This window comes from Numida meleagris, chromosome 6 (genome assembly GCF_002078875.1).
Source record: "Numida meleagris isolate 19003 breed g44 Domestic line chromosome 6, NumMel1.0, whole genome shotgun sequence".
Taxonomy (NCBI): domain Eukaryota; kingdom Metazoa; phylum Chordata; class Aves; order Galliformes; family Numididae; genus Numida; species Numida meleagris.
This window is the reverse complement of record NC_034414.1, coordinates 18026391-18042135: the sequence shown is the minus strand read 5'-3', so window position 1 is coordinate 18042135 and position 15745 is coordinate 18026391. Positions and strand designations below refer to the sequence as shown.

General features: G+C 39.5%; 1 protein-coding gene across 5 annotated transcripts in view; it reads right to left on the bottom strand.

The window, feature by feature from the left end:
• Positions 1 to 15581, bottom strand: part of PPFIA1 (PTPRF interacting protein alpha 1) — a 55396-nt gene extending 39815 nt beyond the window's left edge. For 2 of the 5 annotated variants that reach the window (XM_021402055.1, XM_021402057.1), the window contains exons 1-2: positions 14467 to 15580; positions 13096 to 13359 (exon numbers count right to left, since the gene is read on the bottom strand). In XM_021402055.1, coding sequence (XP_021257730.1) covers positions 13096 to 13359 — 264 coding nt within the window. In that variant the 5' untranslated portion in view covers positions 14467 to 15580. The other 3 variants (XM_021402053.1, XM_021402058.1, XM_021402054.1) reach the window with 3 other exon arrangements.

Sequence of the window (15745 nt, the reverse complement as noted above, 5' to 3'; positions counted from 1 at the left end):
CCAAAAACCATACCACTGCATGAAAACACTAAAACAAGCATTGCACCCACTTAATGAGTAGTTGCTGATAAATTTAATACATATTGAAGCTAAGCATCTTTTATCACTCCAGCTCTCTCTTTCAGTAGAATATTCTTGAACTTCACTTCTTGGATTGACCTTTCTGGGCTTTGTAATTAATGATGCTCCATTCTAAACATGCAATTAAGTTTTAAAACATTTACAGTTGCATAATTTTACTGCTCTGGAATGAAACACACTGTTTCTAGTACGCTTTGGAGCTGGAAGCAGAACCAACTGTCTAGTGTTTGACAGAAAGCAATGTGTAAAAGAACTCCAACTCACAGCCAGTAAGTACCAAACAGATGCCCAAGAGTAAAACAGAAAAGTTCAGAGCAAAACCAAATCTCCACAGCAATAAATAGGTTTCCAGTTACTGTCTTGACTGACCGGCTCTCATTTATGTGTAGTGTTCACTGAGCCTTAACTACAAAGCACTAAATCTGGATTTAATTGCTAAGAACTTTCAGGAAGTGCTGCATGTTGAAGTGCAAGGAAACATAAATGAAGATGAACAACATTCAGCAGTTCTGCAACAGAAATACAGAATTAACAGAAAAAGGGGGAAGGAAACACATCAGTTCCACATTCTCTGTTCTAAAGCTCCTCTTTCCCTTTACAACATTTCTGACAGATATTTCCTATTGGGGCATGGAAGCGTAGAAGTACTGAAACCCAAACATGGCGGAATCTGTGACCTCTTGAAAGATCAGAGGTCCTCCTTTCACCACACTAATTAAAACTCAAAGTTCACACGCACTCTTTGGAAAAAAGAGCCTGTGAGCTCTAGTACACAAACTGAACTGTAGGTTGAAGGCAGGCAAACAAGAACCACCTACACCCAACTCATTAAATGCAGCCAACACAAGCCACTCAAACTAGCAAAATCATTACCGTCTATGCTATCAAATTTAATTTTCTCTAAATCATGCAAACCATCACTGTTACGCATGTAAGGCTCAGGGCAAAGCCCAGTTCAAAAATGTATCTTGGCGCATCACTGGACAGCCAGCAGTCACTGATTATACACATCATTTTACAGTGCGAGGTAGAACTAAGCCCTGGCAGCATTCTATTTTCTTCAGTGCTAAATGCACCTCTTTAAGTCTGCAAAATTCAGCAAGAAGAACATAAGAGTATTTAAACAGCCCAGAAAACATCACCCAGTTACACCTGGTTTAGGTCTAATTTTGTAGTTTGCTAAGTTCCTTCCTGAAAGACAAACAGCCTTGATATCACTGACAGATTAAGAATCTACGTTTTCTTCAAATCACTCCGTCATATCTTCATCAACTTAAACAAATCTCTGCCTGCATCTGTGGTCTGTTCAAAGTATGGCGGATCACAGAGTCTATTTTCAGTTAACTCAGAGCAGGCACCACCTACTTTCAACTCAGCCTTTTTAACAGCGACTTTTAAACTACTTTTTCAGCTACAGATGCATATCAAAGATTACATACTGAATCAGCAAACAACTATACCAAAGCAATTCCACCTCATCCCTAAAGGCTTCTTCCAAATACTCAGTACTTCTGGGAGGAATCCTGTGACTTAGGACTCAGCAGCATTCACTAAGAACAACAAAAAACTAAAGACCAACTACAAACCCAAGGTATAAGTTCTTTCCTTGTCTTGCAAAGTAGTTGCAAAACGCTGCTACTGAAGCTACATTGTGAATCTTCAGAATAAAGAAGTTCAGAAGAACAGCAGCCAACAGGCAGGAAGCACAGAGTATACAGAAGCTGTCCTCAAAAACTTAGTATCTATTTATACACAAAGTATGTTCCAAACCCTTGCCCTGGGCAGGACACCCACCCACCAGATGGGGCTGCCCAGGGCCCCATCCAACCTGCCCTTGAGGACTTCCAGGGATGGGACATCCACAGCTACTCTGGGTATCTGAGCCATGGCCTCATCCCCCTCAGAGTAAATGTACAAGATCAGCTAAATATTCATCAGGAAAGCTTCAGTCATCATGGAGGAGCACGCTTTTAAGCTTAGGGTGTGTCTGGCTACTTTGTATAGACTGGTCAGTGCTAGAGTAGTCCTTTCCAATACTGTGGAAAACTCAATATTCATATTCCAAAATAATAGTTTACCTTAACACAGAAACACTTCAAAAAAAATATTTGGGGGGGATTTGGAGTAAACATGCCTCTCAGTCACAGTCTGAATGAGTGAATTTGAAGGGTTTCACAGTGTGAATGATCACATTCCTGCACCTCTAATTTAGTCTATTTTCATTAGTAACTAATACAGTGAGTAGTAGGACAACTTCTTAGTTGTAGCTTTAGGCATCTCCATTTTTGGAGTCCATGTCAGTAAAAAACTTACCCACACCCATATCCACCATGGCAAATGAAGAATACAGTTGTACTTAATTAAGAGGAAGAATCTTGCTTTACCAGTTCAACAAGATACGGGGCAAAACCAGTCTCCATATTTAATATGACATATAGAGATTTCATTTAAGCTTTTCCTCTCCACAAAGAAGTTGGTCAAGATCTCCTGAGATCCTGCAGAGGATTTCATAATGCATAATGCTCCTCAAAACTGTACAATAACCACGGGGTACTTAAGAAATTTTAACAGAAGTTCAACACTGTTAGTGGGACCCTCCATTATGGAGACTGCCTCCTACAAAAGCTGTAAGAAGTTGTAAACAACACTGAGCTGTCATTTTCCTTGGACAAGAAAAAAATAAACCAACTCCAAGCACACTGCAGTCACAAGGAACAGCACAATTTTTGCTCAGCTGACATTTAAATTCCTGTGAGTTAAGAATTAAATATCATTTAATCCTAAATCCCGAATTTCAGCATCTTAATCCTCACATAAGTAATAATTCACTTTTTTCAGAAATAGACCCAGAATAAGATTCTTCATGCATGATTATTTCAGAGATGAGATCTCTCTGCTTTCAAAAACTGTAAGCAGCAACTGAGGCACTGCCCTGCCTTATTCCAGCCATTAATCTTGGCCCTAGTTGCCAGGTTTAGCTCTGTGGCCAGCAGTTGTAAAGTGCGTTTTTCACACCGTGTTAAAAGGGAGTGCTTGGGAATATCTGAATAAGGCTGGTTGAGCCACTCTCATTAAACAAGCATCAACATGAATTTTCCCTCAGTGCTCCGATACATACACACACACGCTTTTTTTTGCCAACTGATGAAAGTTCAGTTTTATAGTTTCGAACTTGTTTAAGCAAGTAATACTCAATGAGGACAGACAGATGCACGTAGTTCAACTTGCAGGCCCTTTACATTTTGTTTTTCTATTTCTTTGTATTCAATCACTCAGTTTAGAAGCTAAGTGAATTTACTAGCTGAAGTTAAATACTCAAATCTACAACATTAGGAATGAAAGCAATTAGACCATTCTATGGAATAGTTTACTTTCACAAACAAAAACTCCTCTAAAACCTGTTCAAAGAGTATAACCTCATGTCTCAAAACAGACATGTCTGATATTTAAAAACAAAAGCCTAACCCAGTAATAGAGATTATCAGCATTTGTTTTATGCTTTTATTAATGTTTTGTTGTTTGTTTTGACTGCACAAAAGACGCTCAAAACAAACAGTTCCATCAAACGTCATAACAACCACCTTAACCCAAAAAAACATGTTACCTCACAGAACACATCCAAGGACATGAATAACATTCAACAGCAAGGAACGACAAAAGGGGGAGTCTGTTAACATGCTGTGACCAGCGGCAGAGGCTGCAGCAAAAGATGGATTGGTGGGGAGCCTGGCCTGCAAAGAGGAATATCCTCCGGTTCCACAATGGGTTACAAACAAGGGAAAGATGATGCAGCCAGGAAACCATGAGGCCTTGCATTCATTTGAGAGAAAATATAAGCTTGGCCCATTTCTCCTCTACTACCTCCCAGGACAATTCTTCATAACCATTACACAGAATACAGAAAGTGTTTTGCAGTCTCTAAAGACTACAGTTACAAGGAATCCGTTGCACCAGTGTAAGTATCAGCATAAATTAGATTACAGCAGGAGGAAAGGGCACCTTCTGCTGCATGGCGCTGAAAGCTAAAACCCTGAAAAGCTTTTTAATTCCCATTTTACAAGACCTAATCCCCTATTTCTTGAAACAAAGGCTCAGCCTTAAGAAGACAGTATTGTTGAACCACACCCTCTGAAGACATTCTGAAAACTCTAGCTGTGTGTCCTAAAAGAGAAAGTACTAGATGCACCTGCCCTGTATTCTTCAACACAAAGCTAACAAAGAATGCTATGACCTTCAGAGACTTATCCCCAACAACTATATAAGAGTGCACAAAAATATATATTAGTCTAGGAAGACAAAGACTCACAGCAGAATCCCAAAGCATCCCTGAAATTATCTAAGCCAAAACTTTAGTCATTCACCCAAAACTAATACAGCAAATAGAGCTTTGGAGAGACATTCTAAATTTAGATGTTCCCCTAAAACATGCAGACGCACAAAGACCCCAAGCACATTTACCCATATATACGAGGTCTCAAAGACTGTTCTCCATGCACACTCTGCTCTCCCAACCATGGTCTCTAGGGTGTAGATTCATCCTCTACATCTGTAGAGTTTAGATTATCTGAAGAATCCCTAATGCCAAAGGTAACATTCACACAACGGAAACCCATTCGAATCTTTAAATGACCTTTGAATTACATCAAAAATGTATTTCATAAATGTGTTCCAAACTTAAGATGCAAGAGGTAGCCCATGCCTTAAGCCCTAGTAGAAGCAAGAGATTGAAGTGTGAGATGTCAGTCAGGATTTTAAATATGACATAACAGAGCCTTAAAGGATACTGCATTACCAAGAGTACAGGTTCCCCTTGGGAACAGTAAATTCACAAACTACAGTGAGAAACACAACTATAACAGAATTTAGATGCAAAGACATGACACTTCAGGTATCAGATATCCCATTTATAGGTAGAAGTCCAGACAAAATGAGTTTAAACTGTGACATTCTATTGGCAAAATAAGATATGGCCACATGATTTTTGTGATGGGCATTTGAGAACCCACAAGTTGAACCCACAAATCCACAATTTAAACCCTGCCATCGATCGAGTCAGATGTTCTTTCAAATGCACACTACAGAATTCTTTTTCTGCTCAATTTTGTTTCTGAAAACAGCTTAACACAGTTTGACCTTCCTTTTTTTTTTTAATATATATCAAGCAGTTTGTGTTCAGCACACAATAAAACAAACAAACAATTCCACTTTCAGATCCCTCTCCTCCTTCCCAGTGGCTTTAGGATCACACTTGAAATCCGTACTTATGTTTTAAAAACAAGACAAATCAAATTAGCTGCTGCTTACTGAGATAACCAGAACCATTAAAATAACAGGAATTTATGATCCTCTTTACTGAACGAACCCTCTCCACATTAAAGAAAGTTTTACTGTTTACACAGAGGATTTGGGTAGTCAAAATTCCTTTTCAAGTTAAGTCAAAATAAATACTATTTCTCATTACAGGAAGTTGTCAGCATTGAGAAGACAATGATGAAACTTCACTCATGTGCAAGGACTCAACTACATTTGTAGTCATGTCTTTCAGCCATACAGCCAGCTCAACTCTGTAAAGACTGACACAAAAACTCTTTGTTTCAGCTGCAACTCCTGAAAATTTGTTTTGTTTTTAAATTGCGAAAATTAATCAGCAATCTAAGCTTGTATAATTAGATCCTTATACCGTGTGCCATTAGGTAGATCTGAGGTAAGAAAAAAGAAATTTCTTTCTACAGTAAAGAGTTTGTTAACCTGCAGTGCACATCTTTTACTCACTTCTACCAGATATTCTATCCTGTAGTTCTTTTTCAAAAAAGAAGTTATGTTTTCAAACACAATGTTTCTCTACAAAGCCTTACAATTACACAGGACTAAATACAGTATGTATTTATATAGGGGAAGCAAGATTGTTAAAAAAAGAGCAGAATATTTCTAGATGATTAGATCACAAATGGAATTGGGTAACAAACTGTACCACATACCAGCAACAGAGGGTAAGGCATGGCAAGTCAGGTCACACCCAAACAGAGGCTAGTCTACAAAGAAGAACCAAAGGCTGCCCATTTTGCTATTGCAGAAAATGGAAAACACTTCGGCTTTTTTTCCATTTCTCTTAACAAAACTAGACAGACATTCTATCAAAATTTTCAAGCTTTTTGCCACATGGCATTTGTTTATAATCTGTCCTGAAGATATGTGACCATGCCTAATACTGGGAGCATAAGGACCTTTTTTATCACAGCACCTTGAAGCACTTTATAGACATTCTAAAGGCAAATACTACTTCTAAACATCTATAAAGCAGAAGAACTAGAGGAAAAGGCATGTTGAGTGTTCTTACTCGTTTGCTCCCAAGAAAGTCACAGTTTATTTCAAAGGTAACCAAAATTATATTCCAGTTAAAATTTTCACTGCCATCCTCAAAAACCATTTCCTGAGCAGACACGAGCATAAACACATGAGCATAGTTCAAGGCTAGCCACTGCGGAAAGCAGAAGAAAAGATTAAGCAATAAAGCTTCTCTTCTTGAAAACATTACAGCTTTAGCCACTGCAGGAACAGGCCCCAGAGCCTTGGTACGACAGTCAGTCAGAAGGAGCTGACTTCCAGTAGAGCTTACAATGAAACCCAAGGTAAAGTCTGAAACAGATAGAGGTCAAGGGCAAAAGACTAGTCACATTAGTTTACTAAGTATCTGAAGGAAAACAACATCAAAATCAAACAGAGCAGTACTTTTAGGAAGTATCGTAATCACAGTCTGCCTCCAGTTCTCAATATATGAACCAGAAGAACAATCTCCTCAAGTGACCTACAGATACACATTCAGCTCACTAAAAAAAATATGATCTGGAGCTTACAAAATGCAGAGACAGCATTTGCATGCATTTCTGTGAAAAAATGTCCAATAAGGAAAAACTCCACTCAACAGCAAAATAATAATTCTTTTTTCAGCCTGGAGAATGCGAAAACATTTTTCCTGGCAAGCACCTCAACACATTTCCTCACTCGCATCTGGAGACTACATGGACAAGCTGAGGGGAAAAAAAGGCACTTAAAATGTTACGAACACTCAGATTACCCAAAAGACACAATGTAAATTTATCCCATCTCAGTAACTGTGGATTGAGATTCGTACGTACAAGAAATTATGACAAACATTTTCTAATACATGTCAAAATTTACCATTCAGTCTTACAGACTTGAAGATGCAAACCACCTTAACTAGTGAAAGCAGCCTAAGTAAAAACACACATCATACACCTTTAAAGGAGGAAATAACAAATGCAACGTTAAGAGTGATGTGTATTAACTGAGTACTGGGATGAAGGGCTAAACTGAGAATTATGAAAGTCAAAATTACTGATAGACAGCTAATAAGTTCTCCCCAAAGATTCAAGTTCCCTGAGAACATTGTTAACTGTATACGATCTACATACTGACTACAGTTCCTATGCTGTGTTCTGGAAGGTATTTTCTGATTTTTAATCTCGTGTTATCACATCACGCGCAGTGAATACTTTCCAAGCGTAATTCAGTAAATATCAGATGGGGAGTGTTCATTATCTTCAGTCTTTTCATGATTATTCTGAAAGCACCTGACGGTCAAGTTTCCACAAGGCTGTTAACTTATAATGCAAGCATATATACCACAAACAAACCTACAGTCTTAACTTCAAATCCTGTAGCGTCAATAAAGATAACATTCACATCTCCCAAATAAATACCAGAATAGAGAAACTGAAGCCACAGAGCAATCGACGTTAAATCACTAAGAACTCCTAAGAGGAAAAACAAACAAACATGTTTTTATTTGTTATTAATCATAAAAAAAAGAAAAGCCCTTGGCTTTCTTTAAACCTCTAGAAAGAAATTGGAAATAAGTAGCCACACTGAGACTCTAAGTCTTGGAGCAAACATCTCAAAAGTTTTGATGTATACTCTTAAAAAGCACAGGAAGAACAGGAGGGTTGGCAGATGAAAAATCTTCTATTTTCAGAATACCAAAGCAAACACTACTTCTTGTACAGGTGGCTACAAGCAAATTAGCATAAGTGAATATATATGCAAAGTTTACCTTGTCCTAGATACACTATATGTTTCATGAACTGCTTGCTTTGGTTATAGCTCTTTTCACTCAAGCTTATGTAAGTTTGCTGGCCAGACTGCAAGTTAGACTACAGCACATCACAAGTTAATAAACCATTATCAGATATTTGCCCGATGACTGAAGAGTAAGAAAAATAATCACCAGCTCATCTTTCAGAGCTACATCCATAAAACACCACTAAAAACAAACAAAAAGCATTTTTACGTAGTCACCAATACATCCTTCCTACTGATCAACCAAGGAAAATAAAAACAATAGCTTTAGACTTCATTAACTTTATTAAAGGGATTGATCAAACACTGTAAGAGCAGTAAAGTTTCGGTGAACTTGCACAAACACACTGAAATGAAAAACTGAGAAGCCAGAACAAAGGCTAGGGGTTTGGTCCTGAACATATGCCTTTTGGACACAAGCTGTCTCCTTCTGTGCCTTGTAATGAAAAAACGTTAGGGAAGCTGAGATTTATTGTTACAGTCAGTGAAGAATTCTAAACATTAACCCATATCTCCATCTGACTTAAGCTAGCATGGATAAAGACGATCCAGTAGTTTACTAACAGTAAGTGCCAAGTAAAACTCAGCAGCTGAACATAAACAAGAATAAAGTTATACTTGTCTGAAAAAGCAACTGAAAGACTCATGTTCATCTGTGCTGTCACAATGCTAGGCGAGAAATGGAGGCTACGTCTGCTCTGACATACAGCTGCACAACTGAAACCTTTTTAGATCTCTATCAATCCTGGATAGACTGCTGAGACTAATGGCTTTTACTAAGAAGCCAGAATTGCATCTTGCTGAGGTAAGAAGAACAGGCTACGTCACCTCAAGGCTGAGTAGCTGCGAATACCGTAAGTGAAGCTGCACTTAAAACCCTCAGGAAATTTCAGCTACTGCAAAGTTTGGCAAACCCTTCACTTAATGTACTTTCCGCAGCCGTGTTCTTCGTATCTACGTACAATTCAAGACCTCGGTTCTCCATCTATGACATCCTGTATTATTTAAAACTTGCCTGGAGGAAATCCAAATAACATCATTAATAAAATGACTACTAAATCCATAAATTCATCATTACTAAACAACACCAGGGCAGACTTCAGATTGAAGTTTAGATATTACTTGCATGCAAGACATCAAACTATTTCTCAGACTAAGAAAAATCATTATATACAGATCTGAACGTAATTGACCATAAATATAAACAGACATGCTATTTTTTAATAGATATATGTAGCAGTGATAAAACATTTATTATAGATAGAACACAACTAAATATGACCTAGTGGGGATTTGCTTTAAAGAAAGATACAGTAGGCACCCCAGTAAACCCAAAGCCAAACCAAAATTACAGGCAGCTTTTTTCCATATTTAATTCCATATGACAGTAAGAGTTCTTACTTTTATACACACGCATGCACAGAGCCTCCAACAGAAAATTCCCATCTGTCCCTAATCTATGCTCCCTTGAATACAGAATTTCTGAACAAGGAACACAACCATGACAAACACAAGAAGAACTAAATTAGATTTACAAGATACTTTGCACAGCAAACGGTACGATGAATTTCAGACTAAAAGATTACAACTGTAAGATTAAAGTGGATCTTAGTAAGATTCCTGCTTTATCACAAAAGCATAGGATTTGTTCATCAGCTTGCAAAGCCCTGTAAACATATATAATTATCATCCTGATAGAAGTTGCTCTGAACTCATCCACTGTACATTTACCTGCGCTAGGTACGAGTCTATAAATTAAATGGCAGCCTTCCCTATCCAAAACAAGCCTGATGCTGGCATTCACAGAAACATCTACATGGAATTCTACCAACAAACTGAAGCCTAGTCTGTCACATCTCAACACAAGAACTGGTAGTCACCTGGAACTCATCAACCTTACATTCAAAACATTAGTTTGAAATGCACTAGCATCCTAAGCTTTTCTCAGATTCATTTAGAAGTTTTAAGCATGCTCATCTTAAAATTTGTAGACAGCACACAAAGGGCATGAAAAGAACAAAGACAGCTATTCACCCAACCATAATTATATCAGAATTGAATGTGTTTACACTGAGAAGGCAAGTTATTGAACTTCTCAAAGTCAGAAGTTCAATTTCATTATTTCTGTGAAGAATACAAGGAAGAATAAAAGTGGTTTTGAATTCTTGCATGGCAATTTGATTTCATCCAATTCATATTCCAAGGTCAGAGTAAATTTTAACCAAGGTAAGAGATAATGCCCAGGAAACAAAAAGCATTGCTACATTAAACAGAAACCAGTTACTTTATCGAGGCAATGTTGACAAATTTTGTTTCCAGCTGCTCATACAAGAAAAGCTTGTCAATTTTGTAAGCGAACGTAACAAAGCACACCTATAACAGAATGCTCTTCTCTTTGTGAACTAGAGAACAACAAGTCTTCCTGCCCTCAATAGCTGTTCCAGTTTTACGAGAACTGGAACAGATGCCTTTACATTACTAGCTGCCCATCATAAAACAAGTGCATTAGAAGAGTCTCTTTTTCTAACGTTTTGGAGAAGGGAAATCACCGCAGCAGAATAAACTGCATTTATTTTTATAACTCACAGAGATATGTAAACACACTAGTACTGATATGCCATTCTGTAACTACATACACCAAGGTACAGGCTCCTTTACTATACACAGAAACTCAGTGAACGCAGAGAATTACGTGCAGCGATGTCATTAGAGATGGAGTGTCTTCATACCAAAACCAAAAAAGTTTTGGTGTAGAAGTAATCTGTCATCCCCCCTTATACACAAGAAGTTACCATCAATCGTCACGATGGTCTAACTGGTTGACTCAGCTAAATATGTAAACGACAGAAAGTGCACCTACAAACAAGTCAATTCAATACTCCTGAGGATAAAGTGCTCCAGAATCAACTACAAAGACTAGCTGCACGTACACACTAGGCCGGGGAGAAATAATACACTTGTTAGATATTGACTCGGTAATTCACACCATTATACTAGTGTTTGTACAACCACTCAAACTGATTTTCACATCTTTCTACTAAACTGAAAACATCTACTATGATTGAAAAAACCCTACAGAAAAAAATTACACTGCCAAGTAGCCTTTTTTTCCCTGAAAAGAAAAATGTAATGCAGTTGTCAGTAAAGTTATCCTGCTTCTACCCCTACTTGAAATCCACAGTTGAACAATGGGTCGTTTGAGACAGTAGTTCAAAAGAATGTTCAGCTTGAAATAATTAACAAAAAAGTTTGACTAGCTCCAAATACCGTAGCCAGCAGAAAGTTTTCCTAGTGAACACTTACCAGAATTTAAATGAGAATTTTGTCAGAAATTTACAAATCTGAAGTAACCAATTAATCGACTTATTAACAACAAGGATTTGTCAAACACAGAAGACATTTCTGATCTGCAGCGAGAATAATGAATTATTTTGTGAATGTAACTTTCACAAGCACTGTCAATTCTCACTTTCCACAATCATCTGAGCTTAAGCACAACTGAGGATAGAAGTGGTAATTTCACACCATGACAACATTACTTTCCAGCAGCAATCTACAAAAATCCATTCTTGCAGTACATTTATATAAAGTTGCAGCTGAACCATGAGACTTGCTTCCCCGCTGATCTCACATGGAAACAGATACGATATACGTGAAACCGGGAATTGTTGAACTGCCAGAATCTTCCATAAATGTTTAGAAAGAAATGTTTACGTACTGGTAGCTTACAAGACTTAGGAAGGAAAACTGAGAATGAAAAAGGTAAGATGTAATACAGCTTAGAGAGCTTTGGTGATTCTGCTCAGCCACAAATTCAAGTGTAATAATTTACAGATCATACAATTGGTTAATGGCACCCATTAATGCAGCAGACCTGAAAGAGCAGCTAAAGAGAAGCCACAATTATTACAATAAGCAACAGAAAAACAAAGAATGATTTTTGCCTGCAGCACATGATTTAACACAGGGAGCAGCAAAGGTTGGAAACTTCTCCTTTCTGATTTCCATCATAACATTGTAATCCAACTATATTAATTTTATTACTTTTTAGTTTCTGTCCCGAGTAATTTCCAGTACTATTTAACATATCAACAGTCACACAGCGGAAATAGGAGGGTTTAAAACTACTGCTTTAAATGGTCTGAACTGTAACTACAATATTTAGGGACATATAAATACCTGTAAAAATTTACATGTTTTCCTGTAACAACATATGCAAGTCCAACATCATCACGACAAACTTGGGACAGCAACCAAGCAGGCTAGAAAGTGCAAGGCTATCAATAGTTAACTAACAACTGAAAGTGGTCTCTGCTTCGCCTACAACCAAAAGCTTTCCAGAGTGTTCAAAGTCCAGTTGGTTTTGATTTTATTTATTAAAACTGGACTGGAATAACAAAGAACAGAGAAGTTCTGTAGACATCTATGATCTCTCTTAACATATTGCATAGGCAGTAGTGTGCAGTTAAGTACCACAGGCTAAATGTTGGCACACTGCAACCTCCAGAAGTCTTTTTTTTTTTTAACTCAAGTCCAGTATCAGAACAGTCTGCTTTATTCCCCCAAATGGTCTATATGTATTTCTTAAGCACACAAATGAACACTAAAATACCGGTGACAGAAAGGTCCACCAACTTCTATTGAACAGAGCAACATGGAAACAACTTCATACGCCTCAGCCAAAGAAATGCCAGAAACAGGGAAAGCATACTGGAGGGAACAGGCTGATGTTCTCTGCTCACCTTTCTTTTCTATCTTTCTCAAAGTGAGAAAGTACCAACAAAAACTTCAGTAAAGTATTAAGTTGGATTGATCTTTCCCTACCATAGTCTGTTCAGTTAATTGAATACACAAAAAGACAATAAAAATGTCAAAGAAAAGTTATCAGAAAATATCTTCCTTTCAAAACGTCCATACCTGTGGAAGTGCAGTGTTGAGCTGTCTCTGCAAGGAATCTCTTTCATGACCAACTTCATGCAGCTTGCCCTGGGTCAGTGCTAGCGTCTCCTGAGTTTCTCTTAGTGTTTCCAGAAGGCGATCCCTTTCTTCCAACATGGATACCATTAACTGCTCAAAATGGGAATCAGCATCTGACTGTAATGGGGAACCTGAACCATGGCCTCCATTTCCCCCAGAGGGAATCTCTGCCTCACTGATGGTTGGCATCACCTCACACATCATCTTGAAACAAAACAAGACAAAACAAAGACCATACATTTAAGTCAAACAAATCTAAACAGGATAAGCAAAGGGACTTTGGATACTATCCATCATATCAGCTTAGGTCTCCAAATGATAGCATCAGCAAAGGTTGCCAACACCTTCATGTTTGCCACTATTTCATTAAGATTGTGGGTGAAAAGGTAGACAATCAATTCAATCAAGGCACCACTTCATAATGAGAATCCTGTGACACCTTGCAAAACCAGATTTTTACAGCTACTTTTCAAACTATGATCTCATTGTAATGGACTTATATTTTTGTTAAGAGCAAACTGCTGCTGAGATCTTTAAAAAACAAAGATAAGGCATGCAACAAGCCACCAAAAATTATATACTTAAACCAGCTGCTGATTACACTGCATATTTTGAGAATCACTATATGCTCCTTCCAAATCTTCAAACATATAAAGATAATATTTAAAACAGTACTTTGAGCTTATGTTGCTGTCTTGTAGAAACTCTCCGGTAAATGTGATGCACATAAATTAGTGGTAAGTCCACACAGTCCAAATTCAGGAGATAAAAAAAGCAAAGAAAGACAAAAAGAAAAAATTCATTACAAAATAGTAGCAGCTGTCATCAAGAATAGCAACATAAAGGTAAAGGTAATTGAAAATAATTCAAAGGAGAATATGAATACAATTAATTATGCAAATATAATTTGCTGCAGTCAAACTGAAAGGGCCTTAGGAGACCCTAACAGATCATCACAAATGGCTATGATAGCATTTTTTTTTTAAAGAGTGGAAAAACAAACAAAAATATTTACAAATGCTTAATTGCACTCTTTCACTGAACCACTTAAGACTTTTGAAGTTCTTCACACAACCTCTTTCAACATCACAGATCTGCAACACTTAATAAATAGCTTGCTCAGTTATCAGTTTGTTCTCAGCATTAAGCTCCACACTCATTTTAAAGACAAAATGAACTCATTCAGAGCCTTTTAACAAGGTTATACCTCTGAATATATTGAAAGGTTCTGAACACCCTTCAAGTGCTCTGCAACATCTTCATGCACGATTACCATAAGCCCTGTATTTTCAACACCACTATGTTATTTACCTTGCTCAATAAAATAAAAAGGCTTGGAAAATGGGCTCCAGGTTTCCAGCAGTACCTGTTCTTCTGTTTTTAGTATTTTGTTATTATCCTCCAAAATCTTGCGGATTGCAAAGCATCCATGCAGCTACAGTCCAACATCTGTTTAATTGAAACACCCCGTGTACATGAAAACAAATAAACCTGCCCAATAAAGAGCAGCTCCAATAAAAAGCAGCAGCAACTCCAGCTAACTAGCCAAGTCCCCAGCACAGAAGAATGTGAAAATAAACTGCCTCAGCCTCCCGTCTATTGTTGGCCCATAGGTCCTGCAACAGCTGGGACGGGGGAATCATGTGCAGAGAGAAAAACGTAGTCTGATGCACTGGTGCAAAAGCTTCAATAGTTCATCGCTCGGAAATCCCACTCAGGTCACAATCGCATTATTAAACAGAATACGGACAGCACGGGAAAACGACTCGAGTTTTATCGTAAGCGATTTGGAAAAGCCTCCTTTCTTTTCTCTTCTGCGAATTCCAACAGGAGGCCCTCCTTTCAGTTTCCTGGGTCTCCGTTCAAACATTTATAATCCCAGCAGCAAGGAGCTGATATGGGGGTGGAAGATGCGGGGAAGACAGACCCGTCGTCGCACAGCCTTCAGCCTTCCATCCGAGGCGGAGCCGAGTGCGGAGGCAGCCCCCGAGGAAGGACGGGGGAACGCGACCGTGCGGGCCGCGCCGCTCGTGTCCCCAGCAGCGGCCCGCCGAACAAAGATGCTGGGCGAAGAGACGGAGCCTTCCGCCCCGCACCGGGAGCGCCGGGCCTCTCTCCCCGCTTAAGGCCCTCAACCGCGAGCCCGCTCGCGGAGGCTCCGGCACCGGGAGAGCCGAGCGAGCCCCCCTCTCCGGGCCCTACCGAGCAGTCCCACCGAGCCGGGCCCGGCTCCGCCCGCCACCGCCTCCACGTCCGCGGCGGCCGGTGAGCGGCCGAGGCTGGGCAGGGGGCCGCTGCGTCCCGCGGCGGTGGCGGCGCAGCCCAGGGAAGCGGTGAAGGCCCCGCGCTCTCAGAGAGCCCGGATCGCCGCCGGCTGGCCCGCAGCTCCGCGCCGCGCCAGCCCCGAGCACCGCCGCCTCCGCGCCACCGCCTCCCGCGTCTCCCGGCGCCCTCTGCGGCCCGTGCATAAATCAGTGCGGGGCCCACAATGCACCGCGAGGAGTCAGCGTGCGCCCCGCCCTCTTCTCCGCCCCCGGCTCCGGCCTCGCTGCCGCGGGTTGGGTGCTGTTCAACTTCGGCCCTCCCCGCC